This window comes from Oncorhynchus nerka, linkage group LG9b (genome assembly GCF_034236695.1).
Source record: "Oncorhynchus nerka isolate Pitt River linkage group LG9b, Oner_Uvic_2.0, whole genome shotgun sequence".
NCBI classification, from domain to species: Eukaryota; Metazoa; Chordata; class Actinopteri; order Salmoniformes; family Salmonidae; genus Oncorhynchus; species Oncorhynchus nerka.
The window spans coordinates 41,406,607-41,425,907 of NC_088424.1; the positions used below are offsets into that span (position 1 = coordinate 41,406,607).

Genomic DNA, 19,301 nt, shown 5'->3' on the forward strand with positions numbered 1-19,301 from the left:
AACTATGACCTTTTACAGGTATTTATAAATAACATATACATTCAAAAATAACATACACATTCATAAATAACAATACAATGTTTTCATCAAGAAGTTAACGAACAGCAACAGCAGGTCTATCACCACAGTCAGAGTGATCATCTGGGCACACACACACACACACACACACATTAATCACTGCTGCTCCAGCTAATCAACATCTCTCATTAAGGCCTTTCTGGCTCCTGCCAAATGTAGTTATCTTCCTTTTCCTCTCTCACTCCATCTTTCTAACCCTCCATCACCCCTAGACTCTCAGCTGGCACATTGAGGAGGTGACTGGATCGGAAGAGCTCGCCAGCACTGTGTGTGTGCGTGTGGTGTGTGTGGACACAGTATCATTCATTATGTACCCGAACACTTCATTCCTGCAATAACACATTAGGGCTACTATGGACACCCGGCCGGCAGAGAGAGGAGATGAGCAGTAAGCTGCCTGCCGCTGACAGACAGACGGACGGGCGGACAGACGGACAGAGAGGGAGATAAACTACAACCGAACAGCCTCTCCTGTCCCGATGTCCCGAGGATGGGCATTATGTTGGAAATAACAACATATTCTCTCTCTCTGTGTTGTGGAGTATGGAAGATGTTTGCTTCTGCCACCTAGCGCACCGTAGAGACCTAACAGCTCTGTGTGTGAGGACCGACGCTGGAGACAGGAAGTGAACATGTAATAACCAACGGACACGAACAGAATACGGACATCAAACAAAACAATAACAGCGTCTGGACAAGGGAAACGTAACCGACAATAATGCTGACACGGGGAACCAACTGAGGAACAGATAGATATACAGGGGCAAATCAACAAACGTGAAGGAGTCAAGGTGAGTCCAATGAGCGCAGATGCGCGTAATGATGGTGACAGATGTGCGTAATGAAGGGCAGCCTGGCGCCCTCGAGCCCCAGAGAGGGGAAGCGGGAGCAGGCGTGACACTGTCTCCCAGCCAGCCCTGTCAGAAAGGCAGACAATTGACAGATACAGGGTCGTACTTATTAGGTCTCAAAGATGTTAAACATTTTACAACGGAAAAATTAAATATCTGGTTGACCCTCCCTGTTTTGTTTCAGTCAGTTTTCTTCCCTAAGGAATATGATCCTGCTGTCACAGACGCAGATGTCGTGTGATAGAAGGGGAAGGTATGTCAACAATGAGCTCTGATAAGCAGCACGAAGAGAGACAACGGCGTGGAACATTGTGGTAGATTACCAGCTACAGCCAAGGGCCAAAACATTACCAGCAAAACCACTGATAGCCCACATAACACACATCTCTCTCATGTTGTAATCATAACTCAGTGTGTTGTGGAGTATGGAAGATGCTTGTGTCTGCCACCTAGTGTTACATAGAGACCTAACAGCTCTGTGTAGTCCTCAATTAATTGCAGTGCCTAAATGATAACACGAAGAGAACATATTGAATCAGAACTAAATCTGCACCCCAATGTCACCCTATTCCCAATATAGTGCACTACATAGGGAATAGACTACCATTAGGGACACAGACATAGTGAAAAAGCCTTTTCAAATTTGTGAGTCTACTAAATCCAATGCTGTCAGTCCCTTGTAGTGGTGTTTCAGTTTGAAGAGTGTGCAGAGTGGGTATGGGAGACTGAAGCACTGTTCTATGGATGTGTCCCAAATAGGTCTCTTGTCAAAAGTAGTGCACTATCTGGGGAATAGGGTGCCATTTGTGATGCAATCACCACATACGTTTTCTCCTGCTACCGAGCACGAGGACTCAGACTTTAAATATTTAATGAGACAATTGGTGGTGAAATGTAAACGAGGCTTGCAGCTGGAGGAATTACACCGTGGCCCTGTGTATGTGAGCGGATGAAATGCAGTCCCGACTCCTTCTAGACGCTGTGCAATTACCAGCACATTTATCCACTCACTGATCCACTCTCCCTGGGTCCCAGTCCTGTACAAATTGCTGTGTGCATGAGTGCGTGTGTGTGTGTGTGTGTGCGCGTTTGTCTGAGCAGTGTATGGCCAGCAGAGACATGCCCTGCAGTAATACTCTCTACTACTCTCACTGTTCATCAAGAAACTCTTGTTTTTTTTTGCTATGTTGTGCATTAATTAATACAACCTTTCTCTCTCCCTTCTTGCTCTCTCTCTCTCCCTCTCCCTTCTCTTTGTCCCTGGTCTCTCTCTCTCTCTCCCCTTTCTTGCTCTCTCTCTATCTTACTCTCTCTCTCTCTTCCGCTCTCTCGCCCCCTTCTCATTCTCTCTCTCCCCTTTTGCTCTCTCTCCCCCTCTCTCTTCTCGCTCTCTCAAACTGACAGTGAGATAACAGGATGACGAGGAATCTGCTGAATAATGAAACACAGTCATTAAGCCCCTGCTCCTGGAGACCACATGCGCTCCTCCCCATTGGCCTTGGTCAAAAATAGTGCACTATATAGGCAATAGGATGCCTTTTGTGACACAGTCAGACTGTGGCTGGATATCAAGGTGTTCCGTTGACAATATGTACTATTCTGATGGGTATTTCATTGTTTTTCTAGCTTCATCCAAGACAGTACAACATGAATTCAACACAAAGCTGTCTTTCAGACTGTCCATAAGGACATAATTGATGCAGTCACCTGGATGCCTTTAGACCGACTTATACCTATGTTTTACTGTGATCGGGCATTCTGGACAAACTCAGGTTCTATAGGTCAGTCTCCTACAGCTATCAAGCAGAGTGACATACTATAGGTCAGTCTCCTACAGCTATCAAGCAGTGACATACTATAGGTCAGTCTCCTACAGCCATCAAGCAGAGTGACATACTATAGGTCAGTCTCCTACAGCTATCAAGCAGTGACATACTATAGGTCAGTCTCTTACAGCCATCAAGCAGAGTGACATACTATATAGGTCAGTCTCTTACAGCTATCAAGCAGTGACATACTATATAGGTCAGTCTCCACAGCCATCAAGCAGAGTGACATACTATATAGGTCAGTCTCTTACAGACATCAAGCAGAGTGACATGCTATAGGTCAGTCTCTTACAGCCATCATGCAGAGTGACATACTATATAGGTCAGTCTCTTACAAACATCAAGCAGAGTGACATACTATATAGGTCAGTCTCCTACAGCCATCAAGCAGAGTGACATACTATATAGGTCAGTCTCCTACAGCCATCAAGCAGAGTGACATACTATAGGTCAGTCTCCTACAGCCATCAAGCAGAGTGACATACTATAGGTCAGTCTCCTACAGACATCAAGCAGAGTGACATACTATAGGTCAGTCTCCTACAGCCATCATGCAGAAAGACATACTATATAGGTCAGTCTCCTACAGCCATCATGCAGAGTGCCATACTATATAGGTCAGTCTCCTACAGCCATCATGCAGAGTGACTTACTATATAGGTCAGTCTCCTACAGCCATCATGCAGAAAGACATACTATAGGTCAGTCTCCTACAGCCATCATGCAGAAAGACATACAGCGGCCACAGAGTAAGGGAATAGATTCCCATTGTCTCTCTATCCCCATAGAGATTCCAAAATAGTTGGGAAGAGATGTTTGACGTACCGGTTCCATGGCACATGGTTTATGAACTGACAAGCAAAACTACACCGGACTCAAAACTTTGATTTTTTTTCATTTAAATTATTATACAAAATATTATGTTGTTTGAATGGGGGATATAATATTCCCAGCTCTGCAGATTCTGCTGTGAGTCAGAGTCATTAGATCATTTGTTTTGGTACTGTCCATATGTAGCTCGTTTTTGGTCACAGGTCCAGGAATAGATGAAGAATTGCAGTATTTACCTTGATCTTATCCTGCAGACAGCACTACTGGGCGAGTGGAAAAGTCCTAATCAATCCATCAATAACATAACAATACTTTTAGCAAAACATTGTTGTTCTCAATTAACAATCTGTAGAAACTATGAGAAGAGAAAGGTTCAGAGCTATAGGAAACATCACAGCACAGTCCAATCTGTAGAAACTATGAGAATAGAAAGGTTCAGAACTATAGGAAACATCACAGCACAGTCCAATCTGTAGAAACTATGAGAAGAGAAAGGTTCAGAACTATAGGAAACATCACAGCACAGTCCAATCTGTAGAAACTATGAGAATAGAAAGGTTCAGAGCTATAGGAAACATCACAGCACAGTCCAATCTGTAGAAACTATGAGAATAGAAAGGTTCAGAGCTATAGGAAACATCACAGCACAGTCCAATCTGTAGAAACTGAGAAGAGAAAGGTTCAGAGCTTTGGTGAAACATCACAGCACAGTTGAAGATTATATGATAAATAGAAATCCAATATGGATGGTGTTAAGAGATTCTCACGCCCTGATCTGTTTCACTTGTCCTTGTCTCCACCCCCTCCAGGTGTCTCCGATCTTCCCCACTTGTCCTTGTCTCCACCCCCTCCAGGTGTCTCCCATCTTCCCCACTTGTCCTTGTCTCCACCCCCTCCAGGTGTCTCCCATCTTCCCCACTTGTCCTCTGGGTATTTAAACCTGTGTTTTCTGTCTGTCTGTCACCAGTTTGTCTTCTTTGTTCAAGTCAACCAGAGGTTTGTCTCAGCGCCTGGTTTTCCCAAGTCTCTCTTTTCTCGTCCTCCTGGTTTTTGACCCTTGCCTGTCCTTCTGACTTACAGTATAATTATAATCAGACAGGCCTATAGACTTACAGTATAATTATCATCAGACAGGCCTATAAACTTACAGTATAATTATAATCAGACAGGCCTATAGACTTACAGTATTATTATCATCAGACAGGCCTATAGACTTACAGTATAATTATCATCAGACAGACCTATAGACTTACAGTATAATTATAATCAGACAGGCCTATAGACTTACAGTATAATTATAATCAGACAGGCCTATAGACTTACAGTATAATTATAATCAGACAGGCCTATAGACTTACAGTATTATTATCATCAGACAGGCCTATAGACTTACAGTATAATTATCATCAGACAGACCTATAGACTTACAGTATAATTATAATCAGACAGGCCTATAGACTTACAGTATTATTATCATCAGACAGGCCTATAGACTTACTGTATGATTATCATCAGACAGACCTATAGACTTACAGTATAATTATAATCAGACAGGCCTATAGACTTACAGTATTATTATCATCAGACAGGCCTATAGACTTACTGTATAATTATCATCAGACAGGCCTATAGACTTACAGTATAATTATAATTATAATCAGACAGGCCTATAGACTTACAGTATAATTATAATCAGACAGGCCTATAGACTTACAGTATAATTATAATCAGACAGGCCTATAGACTTACAGTATAATTATAATCAGACAGGCCTATAGACTTACAGTATAATTATAATCAGACAGGCCTATAGACTTACAGTATAATTATAATCAGACAGGCCTCTACTCTCTTGGTAGTCTCACAACCTGATCAGGAGTAGCTGGTTGTTCCATAACTGAGCCCTCCCTGTGCTTCCCCTCACAACCTGAAACCTGCCATGGAAAAGGGGATTGGCACGGCTGTCAATATTTTGGTCTTGAAATTAAACTGGCATACTTTTTTATTTAGCACAATTTTTGGGGACCAATTATATAAATAAATTCATAAAGGATTTGCTTGTGAGTTAGCTGAAAATTATATTTAAACCATTAGTTATGAGTGCAAAAGATTTGGTTTAATTTGAAGTTATACATTTGAAGTTAATTCTGTTGGAGTTTACATTATAGGGAACAGGCTGGCTTGACGGGTCCTCCATATTACGTCGAACCCTGCAAACAAAATGTTGGCACGTCTTCGTCATTCTGATCAGTTTCGTGTAATAACTCGTGCGATGTAACTTTGCATTGGGTCTCGACGTGTATTCGAATGTAAGTCCATTTGTAACATGTGGTTCTGTTTATGCTACTGTAACATTATAACTTAGTCCGTCCCCGAACCAGGGACCCTCTGCACACATCAACAACAGTCACCCACGAAGCATCGTTTACCCATCGCTCCACAAAACCGCAGCCAGTGCGCACCGCGGCTAACTACCTAGCAATTTCACATCAGTTACACTACCTACCCTTTCAGGCTTATTGAGAAGTTCAATCAGTATTTATTGTGTCTCCTTCAGTAGTGTGGTCTTCCTACAGTATTGTAGCGACCCACACAGACAGCTGTGTGTTATGTGCTAGGCTAGGAGGTGGTTGTGTTGTACTGACCAGTACCCGGTGTTCGCGGGGTCCGACATGTCAATCAACCTGCTATCTGCCAATCACGGGAATGCCTGCAATGTTCTGATGCCGGGCATCCTGGTGGTTGGCGGAGGGGCGTGGAGGGGGGTTGGGCATTGGAAGTTAAGACCAGGTTCAGCCTTTGTTCTCTCTCTCTTACGTCTGGGCTTCACAAGAGAAGGTCACGATTGGCTTGTGGGTTATCTGTCATCTATTTGGCGTGTGCTACGGCCCAAACAGTAGCCTGTGTAAAGTTGGTTCAATAAACCGTCAATTCGCAAACTCAAGCCTCTGTCTGGACAATTGTTCATTTATGATCTAGTCAGGTCATTACATTGGTGTCAGAAGTAAAAACGTTGATACAAGTTAGCCAGCTAGCTAGCTGACTTATGTGGCTAGCTACCGTAGGTGAGAACGGGGATTGAAAATGCTTCGAGGGAATCCGAAAGTGAAGGTGGAGGTAGGGGACGATTATGGCCAAGGAGGTGCGTGTGAATGGACGTCGGGGGTTCTGTCTGAGGAGATCGCCAGGGCGTCGGAGCGCAGAGGCCGCTTGAGGGAGGACGTTGAGAGCCTCTCTCGGCGGGCATATGCTCACATGCCCCCCTCATGCAGAGCGAGCTAGCACGGGACCAGTTCATACAGGCGCTCTCCCCTACGGAGCTGCGCATACAGACCCAGCTGGCTCATCCTGAGTCATTGCAGATAGCCTTGGAGATGGCTTTGGAGAGGGAGCTGGTGTGGGCTGGGGCTTCAGCTGGGGCTTTGGTGGGTGTGCAGGGAGACACACCCTCTGTGCGAGCTGGGGGGCAGAGCAGCCCGGAGCCGGAAAAGCCTGCTTGGGTGGCCGAAATGACAGAACTCATTCGGGCTGTGTCGCTACAGGCGGCACGAAACACAAGCCCTGGTCCCAGGGTCTGCTGGGGTTGTGGCCAGCCAGGCCATCTGCGCCGAGATTGCCCCATGTCCCCAGAGCTCAGGGAAACGGCTCGGGGTCCGCATAGACCGGGTAGTGCGGACCCCTGGCTTTCTATCCCAACCACCATCATCTTCAGGAGGAGCCCACCGGCACAGACGGGAAGCAAGGCTCCACTTCCCCCAGAAGCAGACGAGGGCAAGCGGATGGAGCCTGTTGTTGTGGTGGGCCGGACCTGTGTTGGGGACTTTTGTCATGTCCCTGTCACTGTGGAGGGGGTGCCCTGCTCCGCCCTGGTGGACACTGGGTCCACAGTAACCCTGGTGAGGCCAGATATTGTGCCAGGTTGGACTCAGTGTGAGCCTACAACTGTGCAGCTCCGTACAGTCACAGGTGAGCTGGCACCCATGAAAGGGAAGGGAATAATGACTCTGACAGTAGGGGGCAGGACTGTGCGTCATCCTGTGTGGGTGGCGGCTGTGCAGGACCCTTGTATCCTGGGGTTGGACTTTCTTAGGAGCACAGGCTGCCAGTTAGACCTAAATAGGGGCACACTGAGCTTCCAGGGAGGGACGGAAGTCACCATGGCCCCCCCTAATGTCACATTCACTCAACCCAACAAACCCTTTACTCCAACAGTTAAAGCAGCAGAGACTCATGGCTGCGCCCCCTCCCCCACAGCTGTGTGTGACTTTTCCCCAGTCCCCCTGTCACCTACGGCGGTGTGTTATATTCCCCCAGCTACCTCCATGACACAGCCCTCTGTGAGCCCGGGCCGCACCCCCCAGCCCAGCTACCCCAGATGGGAGAGGAGAGGACACTGTCTGCAGTGAGGGAGATATGGGGGAGGAACTGTGTTGGTCTTGACCCCGAGCAGCAGGAACGGCTGTGGCAGTTGCTGTTTGAATTCAGAGACAGCTTTGCGTTGAGTGAGGAAGAGGTGGGTCAGACCCATCTGGTGCAGCATGAGATCGACACAGGTGATGCTCGACCCATCAAGATGCGTCCCCGCCGTATCCCGCTGGCACGCCAGGAGGCGGCAGACAAGGCTGTGTTGGAGATGCAGCGGGCAGACTTCATTGAGCCCTCAGACAGCCCCTGGGCGGCGCCAGTCGTCATGGTTCCGAAGAAGGGGGGCAAGCTGAGGTTCTGTGCGGACTACAGGCGGCTGAATGAGGTAACCAGGAAGGACTCATACCCCATACCACGTATCGATGAGTCGCTGGACCTGGTTAGGGGTCCTCCTGGTTCTCCTCACTAGACCTCCGCAGCGGCTACTGGCAGGTGCCCCTCTCCCCAGAGGCCAGAGCCAAAACTGCGTTCTCCACTAACAGAGGACACTGGCAGTTCAAGGTCCTGTGCTTTGGCCTGTGCAACGCTCCAGCTACTTTTGAGCGTTTGATGGACAGGGTGCTGGATGGCATCCCCCGACAGCAGTGTCTGGTATACCTCGATGACATCCTGGCCCATGGCAGCTCCTTCCAGTCAGCCCTGGGGGCGCTACGGCGTGTGCTGGAGAGGGTGGCTGCCGCAGGTCTGAAGCTCCACCCCGAGAAGTGCCACTTCATGAGGAGAGAGGTGTCCTTCTTGGGCCACCGAGTGGGGAAGGAGGGGATCAGCACCATGGAGGACAAGGTAGGGGCTGTCAGAGACTGGCCCACCCCACCGACCAGCGTCAGCTGAAGAGCTTCCTGGGCCTGGCCTCGTACTACAGGAGGTTTGTACGGGGCTTCTCAAGCGTTGCTGCTCCACTGAACCGCCTGCTGCCGAAGGACAAGGCTTTCACTTGGACAGTGGAGTGTGAGGAGGCGTTCAACACCCTCAAACGTGCACTGATCGAGGCCCCGTGCTCGCCCCCTGACCTCACCTTGCCCTTTATCCTGGACACAGACGCGAGCAATGTGGGCATGGGTGGGGTGCTGGCCCAGGTGGGGCCAGAGGGGAGAGAGTGGTGGCGTACTTCAGCAAAACATTTGACAAACATGAGCGCCGCTACTGTGTCACCCGGCGGGAGCTCTTGGCTGTTGTGGCTTCCGTCAAACACTTCAAGTACTACCTGGGTGGTCTGCCCTTTACTGTAAGGACTGACCACTCTGCTCTCCAGTGGCTCATGTCTTTCAGAGAGCCAGAGGGGCAGGTGGCACGCTGGTTGGAGGAGCTTCAGCCGTATGACTTCACGGTGGTGCACAGGGCAGGGGCACGCCACTCCAACGCCGACGCCATGTCCCGTCGGCCCTGTACTGCAGACGGCTGCCGCCACTGTGAACGGAGAGAGGGACGGGAGAGAGAGCTGCGGGCAGAGGAGGTGTCTGTGCCACAGTGTGTCGGGCGAGCGGGCCTGTCTGCTGTGAGCTGCAGACTGTCGACGTGGCTGAATGGCGGCAGCAGCAGGGACGGGACACAGACCTACAGCCAGTGCTACAGTGGGTAGAGGCGCAGGTGAGGCCACCATGGGAAGAGGTGACAGCGCTCTCACTCGCGACCAAAGGGTTGTGGTCGAAGTTTGAGAGACTGCGGCTGGCTGATGGCGTGCTACAGCGGGCATGGAAGGAGTCAGCTACGGGAGAGGAGAGGTGGCAGGTGGTGGTCCCAAAAGCATTGCGGGAGGCTGTGCTCCAGAGTACTCATGGGGGGTGGGGACTGGACACTTTGGGGTCACAAAAACACTGCGCCGTCTCCGTCAGGGCTTCTACTGGGGGCAGCACAAGAGGGATGTGGAGGACTTTTGTCGCCGGTGTGACAACTGCACAGCGAGAAAGGGCCCCCAGGCCGCTCTCATGCTCAGCTCCAACAGTTCCCAGTGGGGGCTCCCATGGAGAGGGTGGGAGTGGATGTAGTTGGGCCGTTCCCCACCACAGACAGTGGAAACCGCTGGGTGCTCACGGCCATGGACTATTTCACAAAATGGCCCGAGGCCTATGCTCTGCCTGACCAGGAGGCAGAGACCATCGTCGACGCCCTGACAGCGGGGATGTTCAGCAGGTTTGGAGCTGCAGAGTCCATCCACAGCGACCAAGGCAGAAACTTTGAGTCCCGTGTGTTCGCCACCATGTGTGAGAGGCTGGGTATGCACAAGACCCGCACTACTCCTCTCCATCCTCAAAGTGATGGCCTTGTGGAGCGCTTCAACAAAACGCTTGGACAGCAGCTGGCCATCGTCTCTTCCAAACACCAGCGTGACTGGGACAAGCACCTGCCTATGGTCCTCATGGCATGCCGCTCCGCTGTCCAAGACTCCACCTCCTGCACGCCTGCCCTCCTCATGCTGGGGAGAGAGATCCGCACCCCTGCGGAGATGGCGTTTGGTCGGCCCCTGGATAGCCCTCATGTTCCTCCGGGGCCGGAGTATGCCCGGAGACTCCAGGACCGCCTGGAGACAGCCCACACCTTCGCCAGAGAGCAGCTGGTGAATGCAGGTGTGAGGCAGAAAAGGAACTATGACGTGCACACCCGGGAAGGCACTTTGTGGCTGGGGAGCTGGTCTGGGTCTACAGCCCCCTAAGGAAAAAGGCAGATGCCCCAAGTTGGACAGTCACTGGGTGGGACCCTGCAGTGTCCTGGAGAGGGTAGGGGAGGTTGTGTACCGGGTGCAGCTTCCTCCCAGGGGGAGAAAGGTGGCACTGCACCGGGACAGGTTAGCCCCATACAGAGGGGCCTCTTCTCCCCAAACCCCAGGAACCCCCACAATTCCCCTCTCTGGCAATGACATTCTCCAGGCACCCACCCTCAGGTGCCGCAGACAAGGCTCCAGACAGCCCACTCCCCTGTCTCCCCCTGTGTCACCGCGTGGTTCCCAGAACCACGGACTGTATTACCCGTTCCCGCTTCCTTGTCCCCCATATCCCTGCCTTCATCCCCTGGTTCCCAGAGGGGCACTCTGCGACCATCACGGCCACGCAGGCAAAGGAGACCTCCGGGTCGCTTCAGAGACTTTGTTTGTTCCTCGGGGACGAGGGACTTTGTGGTGGGGGGCTGTGTAGCGACCCGCACAGACAGCTGTGTGTTATGTGCTAGGCTAGGAGGTGGTTGTGTTGTACTGACCAGTACCCGGTGTTCGCGGGGTCCGACATGTCAATCAACCTGCTATCTGCCAATCACGGGAATGCCTGGAATGTTCTGATGCCGGGCATCCTGGTGGTTGGCGGAGTGGCGTGGAGGGGGGTTGGGCATTGGAAGTTAAGACCAGGTTCAGCCTTTGTTCTCTCTCTCTTACGTCTGGGCTTCACAAGAGAAGGTCACGATTGGCTTGTGGGTTATCTGTCATCTATTTGGCGTGTGCTACGGCCCAAACAGTAGCCTGTGTAAAGTTGGTTCAATAAACCGTCAATTCGCAAACTCAAGCCTCTGTCTGGACAATTGTTAATTTATGATCTAGTCAGGTCATTACAGTATGTTCTTGTTCCAAGTTGCTGCACGTGCCTGATTTCCAGGAAGTGTATAAGTACCCAAACCTGCCAGAGTACTTGAAGGACAGAGTGGTCTACAATATATCAGAGAACAGGAAAGAAAACCTCTATCTCCCCGTCGCTCTGCCTGGGGACTCCATGGACAAGTACACTCTGACTAAGCTATATACAGACAGTTCATTACACACTGACTAAACTATAGCCAGACACTTCAGTTCAGTTATCGACTCAATGGAAAGTATTAAAGTAAGACGTATGGACATAACATCTCTCATCCACAAGAGGGCATATTTCCACAACCAAGGAGAGCTATTATAAAGAAATCAGGCTCATGTAGGCTACAGCTGCCATCTTGGATCATGTTGCATCAGCTATGGAAGGAACACAGCTCTCCAACCTTCAGTGTGAACTGAACCCCTAAAGGAACATCACTGAAGTTTTGAAATGTCTGTCTGTCTGATTCATAAAGATCAGAAAACTACATTTTCACACCGCACCTTCAACTTTGTTTATGAGGGGTGAGTAGCCTACTAGAAATGTACATGTTTAAAAATGCGTTGGATGTACAAGAATTACACACCAACTCTTTTTATTGTGATGTATTTGAATTGTAATCAGATTGTAACATGTTAAAACGCATCCCACTCCAGCTTTCATAAACATGAAAAAGCTAGCTTGGAGTACATTTTAGAGCATGTTTATTTTTTTACTACAGTTAAAATGTATTGGAAACAGGTTAGGACATGATAGAATTGCAAACGGAATGTGTGATTTTTCAGGTAGGGTAAAGTCCAATAAGCCCTTAAGGTGTGCCTCCTGTAGAAAACTGGGACAAAAGAAACTGGACTGACATTGAGCATGTGGGCCACAAAGAGTCAAAGAAAAACAGACATTTCAACCTGAAGTAAGTGAACTAGTTTTAATATATTGTTGAAAAGAAGGTAAGGAAGTGCTGCTATGATACAGTAGATCTTTGTAAATAGGTGTCTTTGGTTAATTGGTCGTCTAATAACATACTTCATATAATTAAAACGCTTTTATTGTTACAGCTTGTTAAATGGAACATTTCAAAACGTCTTGCATGGATATTTTTTCTCCATTGAACATACCAATGAAGGCATTTTAATTTTATTAAAAGTTCCTTGGTCCTCCTTTTGTATTTCTTAATTCTTAACTGTCAAATACTCCTATACTCCAAATATACGTGTTATCTAATATACAGGGTATCGTCGGACGGGGCCACAATGTCTCCCGACCCCTCCTGTCTCAGCTTCCAGTATTTATGCTGCAATAGTTTATGTCGGGGGGATAGGGTCAGTCTATTATATCTGGAGTACTTCTCCTGTCTTATCCTTGTCTTGTGTGAATTTAAGTATGCTCTCTCTCTTTTCTCTCTCTCTTTCTTTCTTTCTTTCTTTCTTTCTTTCTTTCTCTCGCTCTCTCTCGAAGGACCCTAGGACCATGCCTCAGGACTACCTGGCCTGATGACTCCTTGCTATCCCCAGTCCACCTGGTCGTGCAGCTGCTCCAGTTTCAACTGTTCTGCCTGTGGCTATGGAACCCTGACCTGTTCACCGGATGTGCTACCTGTCCCAGACCTGCTGTTTTTAACTGTCTAGAGACAGCAGGAGAGGTAGAGATACTCTTAATGATCGGCTATGAAAAGTCAACTGACATTTACTCCTGAGGTGCTGACCTGTTGCACCCTCGACAAGCACTGTGATTATTATTATTTGACCCTGTTGGTCATATATGAACATTTGAACATCTTGACCATGTTCTGTTATAATCTCCACCTGGCACAGCCAGAAGAGGACTGGCCACCCCTCATAGCCTGGTTCCTCTCTAGGTTTCTTCTTAAGTTCTGGCCTTTCTAGGGAGTTTATCCTAGCCACCATGCTTCTACACCTGCATTGCTTGCTGTTTGGGGTTTTAGGCTGGGTTTCTGTACAGCACTTTGTGACATCAGCTGATGTAAGGAGGGCTTTATAAATACATTTGATTTGATCTATTGCATGGGCATATCATTGCAGTACCTTACTGATTGTTTCCCTAGTAGACAACCAGTGAAGAGACAGATGACTTCGTGCTGAGGTGTGACCTTTCCTGAGAGCAAAATGGAGTCGTCTGATTACAGTAAGTTAGACTTGGATATGGTGAGACTATACAGAACTATACTCATACACTTCTAAAGCTCCAGTCAATCCTGAGGTTATATGTAGTTTATAACAGAGTTTCGGGAAGAGAGCTTTAAGCTTCCCTGCAAACAACGAGTCGTTAGGACGTCCCCGGGACATCACAAAATGGTCTCCTAAAGTCATCAGGACGTTGTGTCATGGTCTCCTAGAAGATTTGTCTAGTTCCCGGTTGGTCCCGGGGACGTCCCCGAGAATGTTTTTAGGATGTTCTTGGGACGTTGTGTCATGGTCCCTTGGAGGTTTTGTCTAGTTCCCAGATAGTTCCGGGGACATCCATGAAAATGTTTTAAAAACCTTTTTGGGACGTTGGGATGTCCACGGAAGTTTTTAGGATGTTCTTCGTTGTGTCATGGACCCTGGAGGTTTTATCTAGTTCCCGGTTTGTCCCGGGGATGTTTTTTGGACTTTTTTGGATTGTTGTGTCATGGTCCCCTGAACATGCTTAGGACATTGTGTCATGGTCCCCTGGAGGTTTTGTCTAGTTCCCACTTTGTCCCTGGGACGTACTCTGGGAAGATTTTAGGACATTCTTGTGTCATGGTTGGGACATTGTGTCATGGTTGGGACATTGTGTCATGGTTGGGGCATTGTGTCATGGTTGGGGCATTGTGTCATGGTTGGGACGTTGTGTCATCGTCCCCTGGACCCAAGAAGGTCCTGAAACCAGGAATTACACAAAGGGCCCAGAGAGAATGTTCCCTTGGGACAATCACGTGACGACTTCAGGACTAGTTAAAAGGAAAGTCATGAGAACGTCGTAAATCAAAATCATCAAATCAAATTTATTTATATAGCCCTTCGTACATCAGCTGATATCTCAAAGTGCTGTAAATCAAATCAAATTTATTTATATAGCCCTTCGTACATCAGCTGATATCTCAAAGTGCTGTACAAAAACTCAGCCTAAAACCCCAAACAGAAAGCAATGCAGGTGTAGAAGCCCGGTAAATAGGTCCTGACATAGTCCTCAGTGATGTCCTGGGTCCATCTAAACCTTGGTTCACTACCTGAAGCTGCCCCCACCAGCAGAAGTGCCAGCACAACCTTGGGGGGGTTGGCCCTGCCAGCAGGTTAAGTCCAACCCCGATCCACAACTATCACCCACGCCAAAACCCTCAAATACCAAACTCTACCAACTACTAGCAGAAAAACTTGTGTAGTCTGCTGTTTATTATACCGTACCACTTGATTGTGTTTATTGGGTCTCCTAACTGTGACATGTCAAAGTAGTAGCCTACAGTACCATCTTGTGGTCAGCTATTGAACTGAGCAGAATTATGATGCTGCATTCTTCCCTAATCATTTTTTTGCAAGGGACATGCATGTAACCTACTCATGTAACCAAGATGATAATCAAACAAGATGACATGTGCCATTTAGGACCTTTTTAACAGGCAGTTCGATCCGACGGTTATTTTAAACAAATTTCAAATTAAATGAAACATATACATTTTATTTGGCATATTGTATGAAATGGGAAATTGCAAGTTTGTAAAATGTTGTTGACCTCAAACACCTAATTTAAGATTGATTAAGCTACTAATATGTTGTTTTACAATTTTAGGAACTCTTAAAAATATGCTCTACCGGGCAGGTGAGTGGTCCATTAAAGGAATGCTATTAAGTCAAAGCTAGTGATAATGGACTATGGAGAAATATTGTTATGGGATTATTTTTGTCTGTGCAAATACAAAAATCCTTTCAAATCCATATAATTAGTTGCTGTCTGTCTGTTATCTTCAATGTGTTTCACAATATCATTCAGTACATTCAGTACATGTAATTGTACTTGTATTTTAAGCATATAAACTGTAACTGCATTAATTTATATGCATTTGAATATTTATATTTTGACACACAAATGTATCACATGTGATATCCATCCTCATGTATCCTATCTTCCATTAAAGGTACAGTAAATGAAGAAGAAAAAGTACTTTTTTAGATTTAAAAAGTCTATGCTAATTCCAATCCAAAATGTGTATACTCTAATTGGTCAACTCAATCTGGCTGGTTGAGATGCATCGTGGTTGAGTTGCTTGCAATGCATTATCTATCAAAGCAATGGTGACAAAAATTCATTTACTGAGACTAAATCCAGATATTTTGCAGAAAGAAAAAAAATCCAGATATTTTTTATTCTTCTTGCTGTGCCAGTTAAAGTGTAAATAATTTGTATATTCTTGATAATAATGAAGTTTAACCTGTGCCCTCCATAGATGCTGAGTTGGTGGATGAACACAGGTCCCAGCTCATTCAGAGGGTCACCATGGTGATGCCTATAGCTGATGAGCTGCTCTCTGAAGGCATGATTCATAAAGAGATGTACTCCAACATCAGTGCTGCCAGAACTGATGAGGACAAAATGAGGGAGCTCTTTAAAGCCCTCCAGTCTGGAGGAAACAAAGTGAAATCTGCCTTTCTCTCCATACTGAGGGAGAATGAACCTAATCTGGTCCAGGATTTGGGTGAGTGAAGATGTACACAGACATGTAATCTTGAGAGACAGTTTGTAGAGGAAAAGGTGAAACTGACTGTTGTGTTTTAACATTTTCAATGGATTATTAGGTTGTAGTCAGAGTCTGCCACAACAATATCTTGTGTGAAAACTTGTACTGTAATAACACTTTAATGTGAGGTATTTATTCATTATTTGTATAATTTACATAGAATTCCACATCAAACAAGGAGCTCAACAAGGTAAGCCATGTCTCTTCCACCTATTTAAATAACAACATTAATATGATTCAAATAATAGGATTTAAACATTGTTTGTTTTCAACAGGAAAATGTGTAAAATTATGAATTAACTTTCTGTTATCGTATCAACATGTAGCGAACAAAAGCACAGCAACCCTAAAGTACAAGGAATTCATCAGAGGTGAATATGCCACAGTGCAGGAGTACAACTCTCTCCCTGGAGAACATGTGAAGCTAGATGATCGCTACACTGAGCCCCTAATCATCCAGAAACACCGTCAGCAGAGAGAGAGAGAGGAGGAGATCCGCTCCAGAGGACAGAACTTTTATCAAGTCATGGACCAGAGGGACAGCGAGACCTACAAGAGTACCAAAGTGGAGCGGCTGTTTGATCCAGACGAGCACGGAGACATTCAGAGAACAGTGATACTGCAGGGCCACTCTGGAACTGGCAAGTCATTTACCAGTCAGAAGATCATGTCTGACTGGGCCTTTGGAAGACTTTACGAAGACCGATTTGACTTTGTTTTTCACCTGAAGTGCAAAGAACTGAACCAGGCCACTGGGAGAAAAAGTCTGATGGATCTGCTTGACTACGATCAGAGTTCATCATCAATGATAAAGCAGGTCCTTCACCAGTCTCCTGAGAGGGTTCTCTTCCTGGTAGACGGCTTTGATGAACTCAAATTCTCACTTGATGTACCTAAAGACTCCCTTCCCAGGGACCCGTGGACACAATGCTCCCCCGAAGTGACACTGAGTGGCCTGATACGGAAACAGATCTTGCACGAGTCCTTTCTGCTTGTTACCACCAGGTCCACAGCGTTGGTCAAACTAAAAGAAGTGGTCAAACATCCAGTGAGATACGCTGAGATATTGGGCTTTTCTAAAGAGGGGGTGGAGGAATACTTCAATAGATTCTTCAAGAAGAAGCAACACTCACAGCAAGCCTATGACGCTGTGAGAAAAAATGAAACCCTTTTCACCGCATGTTTCATTCCAGTCATCTGCTGGATCATTTGCACAGTTTATAGGGAGCAGTTTGATGAAGGCACAGAGATGATACAATCGCTGGAGACCACCACCTCCATCTTTGTTGAATTTGTTGACACTCTGTTGAAGCACCACTGTCAGGATTTGGGTCAGTCAGCTCTTACTATCCTCCAAGGACTAGGCAAGCTGGCAGAAAAGGGAATGGAAGAGCAGCAGGTGTTATTTGACCATGATAGTGTGTCACAGACAGTGTCAGATCCTTCCAAAGTCCCCTTCTTGTGTATGTTTCTCCAAAAGAAGAGAGTAAGTCAGACTACTATGTACAGGTTCATGCACCTCTACTTCCAGGAGTTTTTCACAGCCCTCTCATACATGTTACTGGGTGATGAGGAAGCTCAGGAGAAAGTTAGAGAGCTACTTTCTAAGGTTCGACATGGACTGCTACACTTTCACCTCCTGCCCATTGTTCAATTTCTCTTTGGCATCTTAAACAAGGAAGTTGCAAAACGACTGGAGGAAAAACACATCTCTTGTTCTCAAGGAATCTGGACCCAGCTCAAACATTTTATTCTGGAAGTCATTGAAAAAGGAAAGGAGGATCAAATCGTTAGACGTACAATGCAGCTTTTCACATTTCATTGTCTATATGAGCTCCATGCAGATGATTTTGTTAAAGAAGCCATGGAAACATACACAGACATTAATATGTCAGGAAGTCCTCTGAAGAAAACAGACTGTTGGGTGTTGATGTATTGTCTTCAGCATTGCAAGTCTATCGAATGTCTTGAACTGAGTGGGTGCAATTTAACTGCAGAGAACATGAAAATCCTTCTGCCAGCGTTGCAGAAATGTAAAGCTCTTGTGTGAGTATTGTTGCTTGTCCCTTTAATGTAGATAGCCTATTTTTACCAATGATTTTGAATAAATAATGTAAACTGCATTATGCTCAGTTTCTCCTGCAAGCTCCTCAATGGAGCCAAGGGAGATCATTTCCATAATGGATATTTAAGTAATAAACCATGAGAACCCAGGGATTATCGTGTGATAACTCCCGACCCAAGGGATGTTCTTCGGCCCGAGGGCGAAGCCAAAATCAATGGCATCTAGCTAGCTAGCACAGGTTTAATGATGATGAGACATGAACTTAAATATATAATTATTTAATAAATCATTTATAAATAGGCAAAATCCAGCTGATTGCCAAGTTAATAATATAGTCATGGAAGATTGCTAGGCAAGTGTTACTTCTCCTTAGCTTTAGCTAGCTAGCTAGCATACACACGATCACATCAAGTGTTACTTCTCCTTAGCTTTAGCTAGCTAGCTAGCATACACACGATCACATCAAGTGTTACTTCTCCTTAGCTTTAGCTAGCTAGCTAGCATACACACGATCACATCAAGTGTTACTTCTCCTTAGCTTTAGCTAGCTAGCATACACACGATCACATCAAGTGTTACTTCTCCTTAGCTTTAGCTTGCTAGCTAGCTAGCATACACACGATCACATCAAGTGTTACTTCTCCTTAGCTTTAGCTAGCTAGCTAGCATACACACGATCACATCAAGTGTTACTTCTCTTTAGCTTTAGTTAGCTAGCTAGCATACACACGATCACATCAAGCAGCTGAAATGACAACAAACTATGTGCATTTTCATTTGTTTTACCTTTGTTTCAGTATTGCAATTGATTTGGATTTATCCATTATAATGATGCAGATAAATTAATTAACCTGGCTCCGAGAAGCTGTCAGTCTCGTCACGCTCATATGTATTGCACGGGGGAGGTAACAAATAAATGCAACGTGTTGGTTAGGCACACAGCAAGGCTTATGTTATTAA

The 19,301-nt window shown here is 46.4% G+C and overlaps 1 protein-coding gene across 1 annotated transcript in view; it reads left to right on the forward strand.

The window, feature by feature from the left end:
• The first annotated feature begins 11,925 nt into the window (after positions 1–11,925).
• Positions 11,926–19,301, forward strand: part of LOC115117556 (uncharacterized) — a 36,428-nt gene continuing 29,052 nt past the window's right edge. The window contains exons 1-7 of the mRNA XM_065013623.1: positions 11,926–12,086; positions 12,348–12,472; positions 13,018–13,201; positions 13,625–13,704; positions 15,986–16,234; positions 16,437–16,466; positions 16,603–18,322. Of these exons, the coding sequence (XP_064869695.1) occupies positions 13,686–13,704; positions 15,986–16,234; positions 16,437–16,466; positions 16,603–18,322 (2,018 nt within the window). The 5' untranslated portion in view covers positions 11,926–12,086; positions 12,348–12,472; positions 13,018–13,201; positions 13,625–13,685. The remainder of the gene's footprint in view (positions 12,087–12,347; positions 12,473–13,017; positions 13,202–13,624; positions 13,705–15,985; positions 16,235–16,436; positions 16,467–16,602; positions 18,323–19,301) is intronic.